Source organism: Nyctibius grandis, chromosome 18 (genome assembly GCF_013368605.1).
Source record: "Nyctibius grandis isolate bNycGra1 chromosome 18, bNycGra1.pri, whole genome shotgun sequence".
Lineage (NCBI taxonomy): Eukaryota > Metazoa > Chordata > Aves > Nyctibiiformes > Nyctibiidae > Nyctibius > Nyctibius grandis.
In genome coordinates, this window is record NC_090675.1 from 7,610,153 (window position 1) to 7,629,744 (window position 19,592).

The following is a 19,592-nucleotide window of genomic DNA, read 5'->3' on the forward strand; positions in this document are numbered from 1 at the left end:
AATTCAGTATAATTAGGAGTTCTCCTTCATACCTGTCTGATCCAAAGCATTGCTCATCACTGAGAGTGTTGCCATTTATGCCACGTCCATAGAAATCATTTCAATCCTATTTTTCCCACATGTTTTGCCCTGCTTTAACTTTGCATCCTCAGAAATCTTTCCCTTCCACAGGATTTCATTTTCAACTTTGTTTAAAAAAAACAATGGCAATTTCTTTTACTTTCTGTTTGCTGCAGGAAGGTTTATTTTGCTTAATTGCTTGGATTTTTTTTTTTCTAGTTTCTGTCCTGGATTATTTAGTACTGCTGGATGCTACAAAGCTGGTGTAAAGTTTGACCTCTGATCTGGTCATGTTTTGATGGTGAACAAAATACAAAGCATGAATGCTGTGATGGAAAGGTAAGTCGTTATTAAATTATATTTATCTTCATATTCTCTGCTGGTTTTAAGATCCATCAGTGCAGACAACCCCTTTCTTTGCTGGTTGCATCAGATTTTATCTTTTTCCAAGCTCCTTAGCCCTAAACTCAACTCCTGGAGCTCTGTGAGTAACAGCGTTTGCTAATCCATGGGATTTTGCCATTTTCTTACATCAGGGAACGTCACGTTGTGTGATAACTGTCTGCAGGCTCTGTGCTGTCATGATCTTTGTGAAACCTCTGACTGTTGGTCAGCGCGTGCTGCTCGTGGGGATTTTTCTTCGTGTGGCACCGCCACCGGCCGTGTCCCCACGGGCTGCAGCGGCAGCTCGGCCCTGGCGTGGTGGGGGAAAGTCTGGGCTGAAACGTCCGGGGCAACTTTTCACTTGTCGGTTGGCAAAGTCACCTCCTGCGGCCCATGGCCCCGAAAACACCCGGGGCGAGCACCCAGCCCCGGGGCTTGGCCACCACCCCCAGGCGCGGGGGCAGCGACGGGGAGCCGGGACCGGGTGCGGGGGTGCCGGTCCCGGGGCCGGGGCCGGGCGGTGCGGGGGTGCCGGGCCGGGACCGGGGCCGGGCGGTGCGGAGGTGCCGTCCCGGGGCCGGGCGGTGCGGGGGTGTCGTGCCGGGACCGGGGCCGGGCGGTGCGGGGGTGCCGTCCCGGGGCCCGCCGGTCTCGGCCAATCGGGTCGGCGCCGCGCACTCCCCGCCCCGCTCGCCCCATGTGCAGAAATAGCCCCGGCGCCGCCGGCAGCCGCTTTCCGCGGCGAGCGGGGCGGGCGGGCGGGCGAGCGGCGGAGCATCCCCGGGCGGAGCGGAGCGGAGCGGCGGGGCCCTCTCGTCCCGTCCCGTCCGGTCCCGTCCCGTCCCGCCCCGCGCTGCCTGCGGATGGCCCCGCGGCGGGCGCAGCGGCCGGGCGCGGCGGTGAGGGGCGGGCGGTGAGCGGTGCCCCGCGGGAGCGCGGCCGCGGATGCCCCGCGGGGGCCGGGCGGTGCGGGCAGCGGGGGGCCGCGGCCCGGGGCTCGCCGCGCCCCTCCGGCCCCCCACGGCGGCGGGGAGCCCGGCCATGGGTGTTTCTCTCCGGGGAGCGCTGCCCCGTGGCCGGTCGGTGCCCGCGGACGGGCGCCCGGTGGGCAGCACCTTTTTCTGATGACCGGTTCTAGCTCCTCGCCCGGGGCTCTCGCCATGGACACTATGAAAACCACCTACATCGTGCTGGAGCTGATCATCGCCGTGCTCTCTATCGCTGGCAACGTCCTGGTCTGCTGGGCCGTGGCCATCAACAGCACCTTGAAGAACGCAACCAACTATTTCCTGGTGTCGCTGGCGGTGGCCGATATCGCCGTGGGTTTGTTAGCCATCCCTTTCGCCATCACCATCAGCATCGGATTCCAGGTGGATTTTCACAGCTGCCTCTTCTTCGCCTGCTTCGTGCTGGTGCTGACCCAAAGCTCCATTTTCAGCTTGCTGGCGGTGGCCATCGACAGGTACCTGGCTATTAAGATCCCACTGAGGTAAGAGGCTGGAGTGGACGCAGGTAGCCACGTTCCCAACAGCCCTGATTGACCTTCCTTGCCTTAGTGTGCAGCAACTTCTGGTCTCTGGTGTTGCTGTGAGAGTTTTGCTGCTCACAGGTGACAATGGTGCAAATACCAGAGTTTTTGCGCTCACTGTGGGACTGGGATCAGGTTTTTGGTATCCTGCTGTCTTCAAAATATACCTGGGAGCTCAGTTTCTTGAGGATGTTTGTCTTGGGAAGGTCAGTGGCTTCTTGCGGAGGGCTGTGCAGGGAGGCAGCGGTGTGCTTGGGATAGTTGTAGCTAATCTATGTAGGTATTTATACAGCCCCCATTGCTGTGGTGTCTGGGCATCTCCCAAGTAATTAAGTATAGAAGCAACCACTCTTTCTCCTACTTCCCAGCCTGTTAGAGAAGTAGTTTGCAGGCTGTTCTGTGAGAGCTCTTGTCTCTTCCTGGGCTTGTCACAATACTTTCAGAAAGGCTGAAAGTCATTCATCTTAAATAGATCTTAATATGACTTTGTACATACTCCACGTTTTCAGCTAGGACTAGAGCCTAGCTAGGCTGCCTTCCAGTTTTTAGAGGGCTGTAATGAATGGACTGAAAGTGCAATCTGTTCCATCTACAAATGCTGAAACCGCATTTCTGTGCTTGTACATGCACCTTTCTGAGTGCTTACCATGAGAGAGGGGATAGATCAGCGAATGTCAGAAGGTGTCAGCTCCGTACAAACCCTGTGAAAGGAGAAGAGGGAAGGAGAAAGGATTCATACCTCAGCTTTCAGAATTTTACAGTTCAAACTTTCATCCAAGGGCAGTATCAAAGGCATGAATTGATTTCCTTCTCATTCATGGGATATTGCAAAATACTGGGGAAAAATGTAGTGAATGTATTTCCCAGGCACTTCAGCAGTGAGTTGGTGCAGCAGGTTCCTTAAGCTTAAGTGCACCAAAACCCTGGCTTTGCATGACAAATGACCCGAGTCCCTTAGTCTCTGTCTCTTTCGTGTCTCTGTTGTCCCTCCCCGAGAATAAGAGATGGATGGACCCCGCTGGGGAGCCCAGGACTGCTCAGGGGGTGGGTCAAAAGTGGAGGCTGTGGGAAAGCAGGGCAGATTTGGTGTAGGGATCTCAGCTGAACTCCGTAAGCTGCAGCTTTCCTAGATTCTGCTCATCTCTGGCATGTCCCTTGCACAAGTGATGAATTACCCTAAAATTACTTCAAAAACCCCCTTCACCCTCTTCTGGCACCTTGCATCAGAGAACTCCCATACGTTGGGCAAATATTAATTAGTCATCAGGCAGATGATAAAAAACTGGTAGTGGAAATATACGTGTGCTGAGGGCTGCGTGTGTCATCGGAGCATGGTGCGTGGAAACCCCACGGGGTGTGGAGCAAGCCAGAGCCAAGCTGCAGCCCCAGCCTGTACAGGGGGAGCGGGGGGCAGAGCCAGTCGGGTTGGTGCCAGCACCTCTGAAACCGGCTGCTGACCTTCCCAGCCACGCAGCGGGGCTCAGAGACGCACGGTGGCTCCGGATAATGCTTTGGTGCCTCTTCCAGTCGTTCGTTTGGGGCTTTCCTGGGATGGGGGCTGGCGGCGCAGCAGCAGTTACAGAAGCAGGTCGGATTTTTTAAGTTTCAGTTGAATCACACCACCCACCACAAGCAAAGTGTTCAAGCACGGGCTGTTAATGATCGCTCTTTTCCGTCGGACCACAAGTGCTTTTTGGAGTGCTTGGCTGAGGAAGTCGAATCTTTTGAGATCAGTTTCTACTCCGCTGGAATCCGAGTAGCAGATCAGAAATGCTCTGAGGGCATCGTTTCAGTGTTTGCACAAGGGAAGTGGTTTTGCCAACTGACAAAAGAGAAGTATTTCCTCCATTCTTTTTTTTCCCAGTCCTGCTCTCCAGCAGTTTTTCTCGACTCTCAGTCAGTCTATACACCTCTGCGGGATGAAATCCCAGGGCAGTTTTGCCTTGCTTCGGGATCCTTTCCCAACATCGTTTTTTCACCCCATCTTAAGCCAAAACTTTTATTCCATTTGTGCAAACATCTTTATTCCAATGGGCGCTTCCTAGCTGGGCACATACAGCTGTAGACGGAGATCAAGGAGTCCCATCCTAGGCTGGTCTGAAGTGTGAAGTTTGGATTAAACTCGGTCTTGGCATTGAGGCCCGTTTCCTTGCTCTCAGAGGTGACCAGTAAGTAAAACCCCTTTAAAGGACAGGGGTTTCTCACTGCTGGGAGCGCAGGGCAATGGACAGGTCATTGCTTTGGCAACAGATTTACGGACTGGTACTGAAAGGCTGTTTTAATTTGTACAGCCAAGATCAAAAGAGGACAGAGGAGGTTATAAAACTACGCTGGCAAAACACTTCTCTGCTGCACTGGGGTTTTCCAACCAGGGCTTAGTTAGAGCTGTCTCCTCAGCATTGTTATTCCGGAGATGCTCTGCAGTGCTGCCGGCAGCGAGGGGCGAGGAATTTGTCCAGCCACCCGCTCTTGGTAGATGCACACACCATTTCTGGAAGGAGGTTTGCGCTGCGGAAAGGAGAAGCTGGTCATCAATTTGTAGGAATAGAGACCGTAGGAAAAGTTTTTCTCCCTAAAACACTCATTCTGGAGACCATTGCAGGGGCTGATAACAGGCCATGAAGTATTAAACATTTAAGAAAATGGTTTGTACCCAGCCCTGTCTAACAACTATGATAAATAACATGGTTGTTGCAGGGCAGACGTGTCCCTGTCGCATCCAGTGCACCACCAGCTCCCAGTGGAACCCTCCGCAGGGACACGGAGAGCTGAGCGTGCCGTATTATTTAATACTCTTTCAGGGCTCTTTAAGCACACGGAGAGTCTGGGCTGGGCTGTGGGTGCGCAGAAGTTTGCGTTACAGCCAGGCTAATAATGGATTTTTCAGTTCTGTGGCTGAACCAAAAAAAATCCCACGGGGAAGAGGAAAATTGTTTCAGTCAAACTGAAACAGAGACGTTTTGAGGTTTTAGTGAAACAAAGTGATCCTGAGCAACCTGGCAGGTTTTTGTTTGAGTTGCTTCACCCTCCTGGTGTTGCTGTGCTGCTTTTTTGAACTGGAGGCATCCTCGCTGGAAAGGCACTAACAAATGCGCATCTAGACAACCGCAGAACAAAAATCTTATAACATTTAAAAATGGTGTTTTAGAATCCTCCCTCTTCTGGCTAAAAATATTTACTGAATTTGACCTGAAGCCATGAATTCTTTCTGTCCCTGGAAACTCTTACTTTGTTTGTTTGTTTTTGACAAGTTTACTGTTCGCGGAGAAGCCCCCACCCCGCTGCCCGGCTCTCGCAGCTGCAGCTCTGAGCCCTTTCCCCGTCCCTTCTCCCCTGGCCACTGCCCCAGGGACATGGCACCATCCCTGCTCTCATCTGCCACCCTGACCCCCCCGAAAGCTCGCTCCCCCACAGCGCTTCCTCCGAGCAGAATATCAAAGCCAGACAACTGAGCATCTTTCAGCAGCAGTAAATCCATCCTGCAGCGTCTGGCACAAGAGCGGCGCGAGGCTTTCACTCCCTGGCTGGATTTCACCCCACAGCCCTGTAGCTGCGAGCCAAAGAAGATTTGTAGGTGGAATAAAATCTTTCCCTTTTATTTTCATTAACCAAAATCCTTTGGCGTCGCTAATAATTGTACGTATGGGTAGATGCCTGGAACAAATGTGTCAGGAATTAGGGAGGGAGAAGAGCAAAAGGAGACTGAACTGCTGTACAACATCACGCTGTGTGTGCCCTTGTCCTGCTGGCATCACCTTCTGCAGGACAGTGACCGTTGTGCTGCTGCTGCCTGCCTGGCAAACACCCCAGCTGAGACCTGCCAAGGGAAAATTTGCCCCAGCTCCCTGCGATTTGAGCTGATCTGGTGTTGCTGCTTCCTCCCTGGATTTAGTTCTCTTCCATCTTGTTTTATCCCTAGCAGAAGTGCAGGACTGATGTTCCTGGGCAGCTTTGCCATGACCTAGGACAGGATATCCATGACCATGACCTTGCTGAGCCCTCGCTGCCCCGCTGCGGCCAGAGCATCCACGCCTGCATCACCGTCAGTTAGTGGCATTGCACTGCTCTGCTTCTGGTGCCACTCTCCCACCCGAGCTACTACCTCTCCTATCTTTGACCTGATAGAGGCAACAGTCCAGCTTGTTTCTGCTCTCCTCACAGGGACAAATTCCACATGGGTTGTTGTTGCTCTTATCTGGTCCTTTTAGCCGTGCACTGTCCTTTCTAGAGGTGGGTTGGCTGATGCTTTATGGCTCCCTGCCCTCGCTGTGCCCTGCTGCTGCAGAGGATGTTGTTCCCTCTGTGCTCTCCAGCAAAGAATCGTTCCTGGATTCCTTTCAACTCCCACCTTGCTCCTCAGCGAAGCAAACTGGTGGGTATTTATGGCAGGTCGGAGGGCTGGAGCCACTGGGGAGGAGAGAAACTCCTCTTCAGAGCCTTGGTCTTCACCTGCCATTTCCTGCGTGCCACCAACGACACAATGGCAGCTGCTCTTCCTTCTTCTGCCCTTGCTTCATTTCCTTTCTCAAGGGAAATCCCTGCGTTGCCTTTCATCTGAAGTCCCAGGCGGGTTCTGCTGCTCATGAGACACCTGAGAGCCCAGCAGCTTGGGGGGCATCGTCACTGCAGAGCGGTGGCTGCTCGGCCGCCCAAGCCCATCGGGTGGCTGTGCCTGGCCAAGGCTACCATCGACTGATAAACTCAATGTGCTACAAACCCAGCAAACGTGCTGCAGGCAGCAGGGCTGGTGTGTTCGCTTGAGCAATGGAGGAAGTTCGTGTCAGTTGAGCTCGACTCAGGCAGAGCGTGGGGGGTTTGGTGCTGCAGCCGGGGCCGTGGGGCTCCCAGGGCTGCTGCTTGCTCTGGGCGTCGGGTGCAGCCAACGCTGCGCAGAGAAGCACAGTAAAAGACTCAGGAATAATCGCGTGTGCCCTCGTGGCCATAAACCAGAGCGGGGGAATAGCGGCTATTTTTAGTTGTCAGCAGCCTGCTTTCCTTAAAATGCCTGTCCCAAATTTTTATATTCCCGCCCCCCCCACCTTGGGGGGTCACTTCCTTCCCAAAAAGCAAAGATCCCATCAGGAAGGGAATTAATTGTCTTTGAGACATCTGCGCTGGCGCAGCTGCCGCAGAAGCTGGAGGGGGAGCAGCGATGTCAGGGAGTGGCAGCTGAAAACCTTATTTCCAGGCTGTCGGCTGAGGGCACCGACCTCCGGGCTGAGGCAGAACACAGAGCTTTGGGTTTAGGAGCTTTTTTTTTCAGTTTTGGTCAGCTCAGTCTATAAAAAATACAGGTTAATTTTTTTAGATGAAAAAAGCAGCTTTTGAAATCTGGCAGAATTTTACTCCAGATCTTTTGACCTCTTGGCAAAAAATATATTAAACCAAAAGTGTTTTGACAGTGAGCTGGTTTTATTTTGCAATTACAAGTTTTTGCTTTGTTAATTAATGGGCTGGTTCTTGGGGTTCTCATGAATGTGCTGTTTGTCATAGCGATGAGCACAGGCTGCAGGACGGAGCCTCTAGGGGTGTCCTGCGCCAGGTGGTCGCTGCGCGGGGGGTGTCGGGGCTCCTGTTACTGTGTCACGGCTTTGGTCCGTGGGATGCCAGGGATCAGTGACACCAGCTGTGCCTGCGGATGTGTCGCTCCTCTCCCCTCCCCGTCGGCTCTCGAGGCTTTGCGAGGTCCGACGTAGGGCTCTGGGAATCTGTAGGTGCCAAAGAGCGGATTGTCTCCTAATCCTATGGATGACATCAGGCCTGGGCACGAGCCACAAATACCCCGTGGGTACCTCGGTGGGGGTGTGTCTGTGCCCTTACACCCACCCTTTGGTGCCATGTGGGCACCTGCGTGGTGCAGGGAAAGCGGGCGGTCACTGAGCACCGTGACCAGAGCTGCTGGACCCGCCGGGGGTGAGGGACAGAGCACAGTCCCTGCAGGAGCGGCTGGGGCTGGGGCTGTGCCCCCTTCGTGATGCACTGGGCATCAGCACTGGGCATCAGCACCCATCACCCCACACCCCAATGCCCACCTCCTCCCTCCCTCCCGAACCCGGGAGCGTGGGGTTGCCGGAGCGGCTGTCGGCCACGTCCTCCCTCCCCTGTGCTCAGACCTGTCGGTCTATCCCGTTAGATTTGCCCGTCGCGCTGCGATGGTGCGGGGTGTGCGGAGGCTGGATGCTGTGGTGTCACCAGCGGATTCGAACCTGGCTGCACCTGGGCAAGGAGGCGGGGACAGGACGGGCTCCTCGAGCTGCTGGAGCACGCTGGGACGGGGTGCAGGTGGGTGAGTGGTGCTGGGCTCGGTGCTGGCCACGCAGGAGCCACCAGCCCTCGGGAAGGTGGGTCAGGGCTGTGCAGGGAAGGTCGGTGAGTAGCAACTTGCTGGGGCTGGTGGATGGAGAGGCCAGTGGTTTGGGGCCTTTTGGAAGGACTCCAGCACCTGTTTTGTTACAGAAAGCGTGATCCAGCAGAGATCTGCCATCTCCCCACCCTTATCTGTTGTCTGAGCAGGGCACTGGGAGCGTGGGAGGGACAGCGGTCGCCCCACTGCTCTGTGTGCAGGATCACACCCCGACAGCTCGCTGTGAATCACAGTTCCCATCTCACCTCTGCCAGCTGCCTTTAACCCAGCTGCCCTGGTCTGAGGTCTGGCCGCTCGGGGAGGTTTGGAACGACAAAAATTCCCAGCCCCAGGCACCCTCCGAGCCCTGGAGGGAGGGTGGTGCTGAGGGAGGGCTCGGGAGGGCTGCAGGGTGGTAACCCCACTCTCAGCCCCGCGGCCTCGGGCAGGGTGAGCCGGGATCAGGATCACCCGATGGAGCGTGAAGGCCGGGTGGGTATCCCCCGCTCCCGCCTGCACGTGGGCGTCTCGAGGCGGCTGTTTCAGTGTCGGGGTGTGAGAGCGGGTGAGCGGAGCTGAGCTCGTTTCCTTCCTCACCCTGGGGTCTCCGCGCACCTCCGCAGCCCCCCGGCACCAGGCGCGTTCGCAGGAGCGTGGGGTGCCCAGCAGCCAGCCCACAGCCCCGCTTGCACCCGCTGTGGCTTTAGTTGAGTTTTCAGTCACCTTGTGTCGCCCCGTCGGGCGCTGCCGGGCGGGCTGTGGCGTGGGCAGGCCGGGGCCAGCTTCTGCAGACAGAAACTAGGGCAGCGAATGCAAATTCCTGCCTGGCTGCGGGCTGCCCTGAGAGCGTGCATGCGAGAAAACACTCACACATCCCCATCACAGGCACTGGTGGTGTTCAACGAGGGCACAGCTCCGCACCCCCCTCCCACCCCGCAGCAGCCCGAGCTGCAGCTGCCCTGCTCAGCCCTCCAGCTCACCCAAACACGTGCCGTTTGCAGGGTGCTTCGGGCCAAAACTGCCTCCTCCTGCTTTTCCTGGTCCTGCAAACCCTGAGCCCTTCAGCCGTTCCCACTGCCCTGGCAGTGGCAGGGCTGGGGTGCCAGTCCGTGGAGGGGTGTGTGGGGATAAACTGGGATGAACTGGAGTGAGGCAGGAGCTGGGGGCTGTGGAGGGCAGCCTTTGCTCTCCCAGCTGCTCTGCCTCCACCCCGGGAAGGACGAGTTCGCAGAGGGATAAGCACATGGCGATGGATATCTTCCTGAGAGGGTTTTAAACCTGTAGGCGCTCCATAGTCCAAGCTCGCAGGGTGCGGGACCCGGTTGTAGCCTGGATGGGGTGGGCTGGGGCATGGCGGCACACGCGGGTACCTCATTTCTGGCAGCCAGAAATGAGGGTGCTGGGGGCTGCCTCCTGCCCCTCCGAGGGATTCCCACGTGCTCCCCCGAGCCGTGGGTGCTGGCGCGGTCACAGGAAGGCCGGGAGTGCGAGCGGGGGACGCTGCTGCTGTCCCCTGCGCACAATAGGGACAGATGTGGGAGGAAGCGATTTGTCTCCAGCTGGACACGGACACACGCAGATGTGCTGCTTCCTCAGCTGATACTGTAACTGCTGAGCAGATTTCTCACTATCACCGCCAACTCCTTCCTGGTTAAAAAGCACAGTTTTCTTTTTTGCCTTCCCCCCCTCCACCCCTCTAAGGTGCAATTTATGATTCATTTAAAGTGTCCTGCCAGGATATTTCAGCTGGTGTGTGATCTCCATCCCAGGGCTGTGCATGGAGCAACGAGGCCGGCAGCGATGGTGCTTATTTCATGCTGTTATAACTCCAAAATAAAAAAAAAAAGGAGCAAGATGCAAAGTACAGCTGCAAGGAGATGACAAGGATACAATGGTTGGCAGCCAAACCGCTCTCTCCCCTTGTGAATGGAGGTGTCTGTGTATTTTCCTTCACACTTAAAATAGCAACATATAAATTATCACTGCTTGTTTGTATCGGAGCACCTGCGTAGTCTGGGTTGTGCAGAGCTTCCATCTGCTCACCTCCACGCTCCCGGCAGCCCGGGCACGGGGCGAGATGGGGAGGGGAGTGGGGAGAGGAGCGGGGAGCACCAGTGCCCAGGGCTCCCCCCACAGCTCCGGGCACGGGGAGCGCGGAGAGGCCCCAGGCTGGCTGCAGCATCCCTCGCACAGCCCGGGGCTCCCCGCTGACCCCATCGCACGTGCCCTCGGCACAAGGTACCCGCGAGTCTGGAGTTTAAGCACTGAAATTGCTCATCAAAGGCTGATCCTGCGCTGGGGCTTGGCAGTGGAGAACTGGCCCAAACTCCTTGAGTGACCCCTACACCAACCCAGAGACCCCGAAGATGCCAGGACAAGGGTTGGGACCCTCCTGGCTCTTCCCAGTTACAAGGACATCCCTGTTCAATGCTTGGACTAAGCAAACCTGGGAGGCTCCATCATGAGAGAAAATTTTCCTGCTGGACAAGTTAGTGCTGCAGCTTCAGCATTGTACTGCACACACAGGAGGAGCTTTTAAACACCCGCTGTCTGCGTGCAGCTTTCAGGGGCACAGCCCGGCAGCCCCTGCAGCCCTCTGAGGGCCGCTGGAGAGGTGAAGCCTGACCGAGGGGGTCTGGAGTTCTCGTAACATCTTTTTGTTGCCAGAAGCTACACCTTAGCCAGGCTCAGGGGTTTTACTCAGCGCCCAGCGAGGACGGGGGACAGCAAGAATGCCTGGGCGGGTGGACATCCTATTGCAGATGTCTGAAGAGCCAGGAGCCACAGGTATTTGCCAGGTACCAGCTGCAGGTCTTCAGACCATGGCAGAGATGATGGAGCTCATTTTTGTGTCTCCAACAGTAGCCCAGCAGCAGGTGGGTAGAGAAGGGCTTTGGAAGTGGAGGGGCCACAGGCGCAAGTGATGTCTGCTGGGTGAAGGACACCATCTCCAGCCTGTGGGCCAGCTCAGGGGACATCCCCAGCCTCAGTGGCATCAGGGCTTCTGCAGCATGTCCACCATGGGGGAGCTGGGGTGATTAGCTGCTTGATGATGATTACGCCAGTAAAGAGACCTTGCCTGGTGGTGTAAAAGGAACTAATGCATTGCTAGGTTATTTAATCTCAATAAATCATTTTAAAATATTCAGCTGTTATTTACATTAAAGCAACATTTGATGCCTCTGGGCAGAAACATAGAGGAGATTCAATATTTGTTATACATTAATTGAGCAGACTTAGGTGAGTAAATTTACTTTAATAGTTTTTTTGCCTAATAATATTAAGCCTAAAAGAGAATGAAGGAGGAGTTTGCTGGGGCATTCAGAGCTGTGAAAATCTTTTGGTTCCTCACTGTCCCATCATGTTTTGTAGAGCTTAGGGAAAAATTTGAGTCTCGGCTGTCTCACAGCCCGTGCCTGCTTTTCTTGAGGGTGGTTTATGCCGGGGGTCGCAGCTGGGTGCAGTGAGCAGCACTCAAATAAACACGCCACCATTACAGCCACTGGAAAATGAAGTGACTTCTTAACTGGTTTTGTAAACCTTCAAGCCGAGCCTTATCTTTGTGGAAGAGTTCAGGAGAAGAGCAGATGGAAGAAGCTGGAGCCATGGCTTTCTCTTCCCACACGTGGAGCTGTAGGTCAGCAGCAGCTCTTGGTGCTCCTACAGCACTGACTAAGCTTGGCCAGGGTTGAGCTTGAGACTCAGGCTTTGCCAAGAGATCAGATTTCTGGGAACTTGCTCCGAATCAAAGCTTAATGTTTTCAGGTCCCACAATCCCAGCCCAGCGCCAGCTCCCAAAAACTTAACACGGGGTTTTGAAAGCAATGGGCTTGGCCTCACTGATGCCCCGTCTGATACTTTCTCGTCTTCTGAAGCAGGGAGGCTTAGTAATAATGAGAGAAAAGTGCAGGAGAAACCCCTCCGTGGCTGGACCTGCCCTTTCGATACCTAACCCATGGAGTGAGTTCACCGTTCAGCATCACCTAAACGTGGCTGCTGCTCCTGCATCCCCTCGGCCAGCCCCGGCCGTGCCCGAAGCCAGCCCCGCTCGCAGCGGCCGTGCAGAAGGAGCCGAGTGCTCCCCCCAGCCCTTCTCTGCCACCCGGTTCGTGCTGGCAGATCCCCCCACTTACCCTCCTGTCTTTGTAGCGTGTAGTTGGAGAGGGACATGGCCTGCACGGAGGAGACGGCCGTGTGATTCACAGGCACAGCTGCGGTTCTGTGGGAATAAAACCCTCCCTTGCCTCACGGGCCGGAAGAAAATCAGAACAAACGTTCTTAGGAAAGGAGGAGCAGGGTAGCCAAGCCAGAGTAAACAAGCACTGAGAGAAGGGTGTGGGAAGGAGGGGACATGTGTCAGCCAGCAGACGGTAACGGGCTGTGGAGAGGACAGTAATGGGTTTCTCATGTTGTCCTCCTGGCAGTCGCCGAGTTCTTTGTATCTCCAAAAGCAATCTGAGTGATGCTTGATGTTGGCGTCTGTTCTGGTTGCACCCAAACCAGCTTGTCTTTTGCTGCTTTAAGTTCCAGCTCTATCTGCGTCTCTGAGCATCTGGGGGCTGGAGGGGCATCTTTGGTTTCTTGGCCATGAAGGCACCCAGTCCATGGGGTGAGGAAATGTGTGGGGCAGCACATGGCTCTGCACCCCTCAGCACTGTGTCAGCTTGTCCCTGGGTCACCGTGGAGCTTATTTGTAACACATGTGAGGGCAGCAGGTGCCCAAGGAAGGCATTTATTTAAAAATCTGGATCTTAACAACCACTTAGGGCGGGTCAGCAGAGCACAAGCAGCGTCTGACAGCAGCAGCTATGCATGGCTTTATGGTTTAACCCCACTGACGGCTTCAGCAGCTGCAGGTCCGAGTCCACGTGTGGCTTCAGGACGTCTCGATGGTGCATGTCCTACAGGATTGGCACATCACACACACATGCAGCAGAGGCCAACACCAGCCCTGAGAGCTAGGCAAAGCTGCCCCATTCGATAATGGTGGGAGAAAAGCCCAGTGTCCCCGGCTCCCAGCTCCATGCCTGGATGTGAGACTCTGAGTGGAGACACAAACCCTAACTTGTAACCCTCCTGGGCAGCCCATCATTAGCAGTTGCTTTCAGATGCTGGCTCAGAAAAGTCTCTCAGGATATTTGTTATCCAGTCACAACAAGCTCGCATGGGCTCCAGTCTGGCATGTGTAAGCCAGCAACTGCACTGGTTGGGCAACTGGGAGAACCCCTGGTTTCCACGCACACATGCACTTCCCACCTTAGTGTATGAGGTTACACGGGAAGGGACATCCATTACGGGACTGCTGCAATCACCAGTGAAAGCCAACATTGCTGCAAGCATAAGAGCAGCCCAAGTTGAAGCAAGCTGGCTGTGGTATAAAGGCTCTAAGTGTGTGGTGATGCTGGTTAAGTCTTTAGCTACCTATTACAGTGTAGAATTGAGAGCCAGCATTGTCTCAGCTGTAACAGGTCAGCCCAGAAGTTCAAGTAGCCCAGGAATGTGCCCCGGCGTGCCCAATAATGGATGCTTAGAGCAAGAGAGTAAGTTGGTGGTTATAAAGGGAGCCCTCCCCCTGTTCCTGCCCTCCTTGTAGTTGGTGATGTAGGCTCATGCAATGATAAAACCTTTTTTAAGACTCCAAGTCCTTACCTCCTGCTGAAGGATGTTTGTGGGCAGGGGCGGTGCTTGGCACCTCTCAGGAACAGTAGGTGAATCACCTCCCCATATCACTTTGTGTAGGCGTAGAGCACAGGTGAGATTTTTTACCCCTCCGGTGATCACAGAGGTGAGGTTCTCGCGTGGGTGTGGGTGGGGCTTTTGTGGCATTAGCCAAAATGCTGATGACTTTACCTGCAGGGAAGTCATGAGCCCTCATTTATATAATGGCTCTGTCTTGGTTTTGTTCTCGACGCTGTAGGTATAATAGTCTGGTGACTGGCAAGCGGGCAAGAGGACTCATCGCTGTGCTGTGGCTCCTGTCCTTTGGAATTGGACTGACTCCGCTTATGGGCTGGAATAAAGCCATGAGCGGTTGTCCCAACACCACCAACGAGACAGGGGCTGACACCGGGACAGAGCACCACGGCTGCTTCGTCTCATGCCTCTTCGAGAATGTGGTAACGATGAGCTACATGGTGTACTTCAACTTCTTCGGCTGCGTGCTGCTTCCGCTTGTTATCATGCTGGGAATCTACATTAAGATATTCATGGTCGCCTGCAAACAGTTGCATCAGATGGAACTGATGGGCAACTCCAGGACCACACTGCAGAAGGAGGTCCACGCAGCCAAGTCTCTGGCCATCATTGTAGGACTTTTTGCCTTCTGTTGGCTGCCCCTGCATATCTTGAACTGCATCACTCACTTCCACGAGGAGTTCTCCAAATCCAAGCCTGAGTGGGTGATGTATATGGCCATCATCCTCTCCCACGCCAACTCTGTCATCAATCCCATCATCTATGCCTACAGGATCAGGGACTTCCGCTACACCTTCCGCAAGATCATTTCCAAGATCCTCTGTAAGACGGACGACCTCCCCAAGTGCGCCGCAGACAACAACCAGCACCTGACTGTCACCCACTTGAACTCTCCCGTAGCCTCTGTGACCATATGACCGTGCACGTCCCGCTCCGAGGATTTCGCAGGCTGTCCCTGACACTACCCGTCCCTGTGCCTACGTGAACAGTCACAGCTAACTCCCAGAGGAGTGCTCACAGATGACCACTATGCAGTTATGCAGCTGTATTTTTTTTATTTTTGTAATTAACATAGTGCCTCCTAGAGGAATCACCTGCCCAGGGAGCCTGAGCGCAGCTCACCCTCCATGTAAGCCCACGGTGTGTGAGTGCTGGTGATTGGATTGGATTTTCTTTCCAGGTCAGACACTGACTGTGGAAGACTCACATGCTGGGGGTGTTTCCCCAATTGTGCTGCTCATGTCAAGTCCTAGGATCTTTATTTTAATTATTATTATGTTTTTTTTTAATATTTTGATTCATTTAGGAGTAATAATTTTGTGTCTGTTTTTGAGTTGTTCTTTAAGTCCATACTTGACAGCACTTTGGTAATACCCTAATTATTCCATCAATTGTTTGATGCAGCTAGTATTCTCCGATGGGAAAAAGTCTTACTTAACCCAGTTGCTGGTGTGAAACTGAATCTGCCTTCCAGGCTCGGAGGGATGTAACCATGTTGATGGGAAAACAAGATCAGAACTGGCTGGCTATTTTTGGCCCCAGTATGGAAGTCCTGCTACTGAGAGAGAAGGATTTTAGAAAAGGGTTGACTGACATTTTAGAAGAGCAGCTTTATTGCCTTTAAATCACTTTGGCCTACAGGATTGTGCAGAGCAGTGCTTCAGGTTTGATTGCAAATCTGTTGCCAGCTATCGAAATGCAAAAGGCAGAAGTGCCCTGATGGTCTCAGCTAGCCTGACCCACAGACACCGAGGTTAGTGCGAACGCTCCCTCCGTGCCATGAGCTCTACAATTAGGTTTTTGCTCCCAAGTTGAAACTTGACAGCCTTGCAGTGCTTCCAGAAGTGCAGGTTTCAGCTGCGATGGCTGGATGCCGCAGCTCGCCTGATTCCTAAAACTTGGTCTTGCTGGGGCTCCTGTGTAGCCCAGGAACCCCCAGAAGCTGTGAGTGCTTTTTTTGCTAATAGTGATTTTTATTTTTTTATTTTTTTTTTTAAATCCTAAGCTGCATCAGTAGCAAAAGAGACTGGAAGGGAGCTAATTTGCTTGAGAAGCTAGAATGCCTTGACTTGCAACCTGATTTTGGCCAGGCCAAATCTTCTTCTTTGGGAAAGAAGCTCCCCTCGCAGGTTGTCCAGCCTGGCCTCTGCAGTCAGCCACCGAGTCCTGGCCCTTTGGAAGGACAAAGCCACTCAATAGCGGAGCAGTCATAATTTGTACTGCAGGTTAATGACTCTCTGCAAGCACAGCTCAGTTAATTACTGCACCTGATTTAATATGTAACTGTGATATGCAAAACTAGACAAAGGCAGAAAGAACCGTGCATTAATTTCTGGAGCACGAGCTCCATTTCTTACTGGCACGTGCACTGCTGTAAACGAACCAGTGTTTCTGGCACGTTTTGCAGGGCAGTTTCCTTCCACAGCTGAGAGGAATAGGGAGGGGAGTCAGGAAAGCACAACCCAGCCTCCCTCCTTGGTGCCCAAAGGCTGCCTGTGGTACAGAGGCACAGCTGCTCCTCACTAGCTCAGACCTGCCATCACCCTGTGCCACTCAGCTTGCCTGAAGGTCCCTACGTGGTGACGTGGCACCGTCTCTCTCCGAAGCACTCAATGCCAGCAGCATCTATGCGACCAGCGGGCAGCTGGAGTGCAAGGATGTGTATTTAACAGTTTTCAGCGGTGAGACAGGGAGCAGGCCCTTTAGAGGCAGGTGGCAGGGAAGGAAGCTTAAACACAGCCAGTTCCTGAAGAACAGGTCCAGTGGACAGACTGTGATGCCTGGAGCAGTTTGTCCCTGATAAATTGTACTTGAATCATATAGAAATCAGCTTTCTATTTTTTTAACTGCGTTGCACTAAAAGGGGGGTAATATAAGACCCCAAGAGTTTCATTTCTCTGGCGTATATAATGACAAATATGGTCTAAAATCAGCTGAAAAGCTGATCTGAAGAAATCCTGTTCCTGCAGCAAGTGCTGTGCCAGCCGCAGGTGTGGCTGAGGGCCCACAGTGCAGACGGATGGCTCAGCAGGAGCGATGGATTTCACTACTCTGTGTGTAGCAGCTCAGCCGTAAGAGCCAGCCCCAAACCTTGGTGAATCACCAGTAAGCTCTGAATGGGTTTGTACGTGTTTATGCAATGTCCAAATTTAGCTACAGCTTGGTATCTCAGACACTGGCATTTCCAAGAAGAATCTGAATAGTTAAAGCTACTGTCCCAAGTGTTTCTCCTTTAACAGCCCCATTCAGCTGTGCTGCATCTGCCTTGGTCATAGTCCAGCTCATGTGTAGCCACCTCCTGCCATGCAGGCAGGGTTTGACTCTCCTCCTTTCATTCCTTCCCACTGTATTATCCTTGGCTGTGTTCCTCCTGTTAATCATGTCTGGAAACAAGCAGGGTTTCACCTGCAGCTCTGGCAGTGTTGCAAAGTGGTTGCAAACCACATTTATCCTTACAACAAGGAATGTCATCTCTCCTCCCTGGCTGAAAATGAACCAAACTCCGGACAGCACGAACAGACCCAAACACACAGCGCTGCAATCCAGAGAGAGCCACCCCCAGGACACTCGCTCGTATGTGACAGCGTGTGCTGCAGCTACGGTGACCTCCCCTGTGGCTCTTAGGAGCCAGAATTCCTGTAGGCAGATGTGGTGTGTCCTTAGTACGACTGTGCCAGCGGGTTGTTGGCCATTATTAACGATGGCCCGGGTCACCATGGTCTTTAGGCACATTAAGTGCCTTTGTGGATCTGAGCCAAAGACATTTCAAGGCAAAATAAAAATAGGACACCTCCCTTGCCCCCCTCGAAAAAAAAAGCTCTGAAGGTTTCTATAAAAATGTGAAGTCAAAATGGCAGCGGAACTTTCTGTAGCGAGGGCAGCTGTAGCTATTCAGCTGTCAGTCATTACTGCTCTGATGTACATAGCATGGATGTGTTTTCCTCATGTTGCTCAGATTTTGTATTTGCAGGAACTGTTATTTACATACAGAATGCTTAATTTACCACCTACACAACCTGGCTCAGCCTGTGACCCGTTATTTCTTGCGGTGTTGTGTTCGCACGGTGTATCGTATGAGGCCGTGCTGTGCTCATGGAGGAGCCCAAGCTCAGAGCACAGGCAGGGAGTCACAGAGCTGGAAGGAGCTGGTTCCCAGCTCGCGGGCTGGTGTGTGGAATGGCGGAGCAGCGGTCTGTGGACAGCTTTGCCTTGCCTTGCCTGCCAGCATGAGGTGGTCCACTTGTCTGAAATGGGTCAATTTAAAAGCACAGCAACCGGGGTGATGCGTCCAAACTGTGTATGACAGTAAGCACAGCGAAAGCACAGGCCTGTCATCAGTCCCAACGTGCTGAGGGGTCCCTGCCCCAGTCCCTGGTACAGGTTTGCCAGTGGTGAATCAGAAATTGCTCTGAGCAGCCAGCTGCAAAGAGCCACAGCAGCATCACTCTGTCAGAGGGCAACTCCACGAAGCCCTGCAGGCACTGGGAGGGCGGTGGGGTTAGCCAAAGCATGAGCAGGGTTAACAAGGTTTAATGGATCACTAAGAGACCTGCTGGACTGTTTGTATCCCCACATCACAAGCACACATTATTATAGATCAGTCCAAGCATCTTCAGAAATCCCAAGAATAGCCTAAATAAATGAAACTGAGGTCAACACAGGCTTCTTAACGTTTATTAATCAATCCATCAGTGCAAGGCTGCTAATTAATGTCACACTTGGCTGCAGCACAGGAAGAAACCTACCAGCCACGATGAACATTTGACAGCCTTGTATATAGTAAAAATGCCAGCTACACAGCCGGGAGGGTACACAGAAAGCACATCCACATGTGATCGAAACCCTTCATCCTTCATCCTCTTCCCCAGCCAGTAAGATGCTTGTGAGCTGCTCCTCGGAGACAGTTAGTTCCTGGCAGGCTCCCATGGCCTGACTGAGGTAGACAGCAAGTATATGTTTGCACTGCAAATAACAACGCAGCCAAGTTACCAGCAGGAGCAACGCAGGAATGTCACGCTCTATCTGGAAGCCACAAAAATCCATCCTGGCCAGAATGGGTCTAATGAAGCGCTCACCCCTCCCAGGAACATGGTTCCTTCTCGGCACGCCAAGCCCTGGCACAGGCTGGTGCTCCAGTTGCCCCAGGTCAGTTCTGCTATCAGGATCATGTCATACAGGGATGTGACACAAGTGAAGTGTTACTGGCTGCTGGTGCCCTCCCCACAATTGCAGACCAATCGGTTACGCCGGGCCCTTCCTCATGGGCACCAGGTGAACTGCACCACTCCATCAGCCAGGCTCCATGTGGCAGTCCCATTAGCGGCAGTAGCCCTTGTTCCAAGAGGGATTATTCATCTCTTGAAAGTCAGGACAGTGAAGCATAATTAAGAACAAAAGGCATCCCTAGCCCTTGTAAGGCCTAGCTCCACCCAAATACCACGACTCCCAGAGGCCAGATTATGCATTGGGTCAGGCCCAGCCTGCATGGCCAGCTCAACACTCGTGTTTGCTGCCTTGGAAACTTCAGGCTGCTGAGGTTCAAGGAGCAGAGCAGAGCCTTCTGCCCCGCTCCCTGTCCCGGCC

General features: G+C 53.6%; 2 protein-coding genes across 4 annotated transcripts in view; one reads left to right on the forward strand and one right to left on the reverse strand.

Annotated features, from left to right (window-relative positions):
• The window catches only part of ZSWIM7 (zinc finger SWIM-type containing 7), a 65,995-nt gene that overhangs the window by 34,914 nt on the left and 11,489 nt on the right, over positions 1–19,592 (reverse strand). For 2 of the 3 annotated variants that reach the window (XM_068415683.1, XM_068415681.1), the window contains exon 6: positions 18,674–18,971. In XM_068415683.1, the coding sequence (XP_068271784.1) occupies positions 18,855–18,971 (117 nt within the window). In that variant the 3' untranslated portion in view covers positions 18,674–18,854. Of the gene's footprint in view, positions 1–18,673; positions 18,972–19,592 lie in introns of those variants that run through there. The other variant, XR_011049453.1, reaches the window with a different exon arrangement.
• ADORA2B (adenosine A2b receptor) lies at positions 1,479–18,028 on the forward strand. Its single transcript, XM_068415611.1, has 2 exons — positions 1,479–1,933; positions 14,233–18,028. Exons 1-2 carry the CDS (start codon positions 1,569–1,571, stop codon positions 14,924–14,926), a joined length of 1,059 nt encoding a protein of 352 aa, XP_068271712.1. The 5' UTR covers positions 1,479–1,568; the 3' UTR covers positions 14,927–18,028.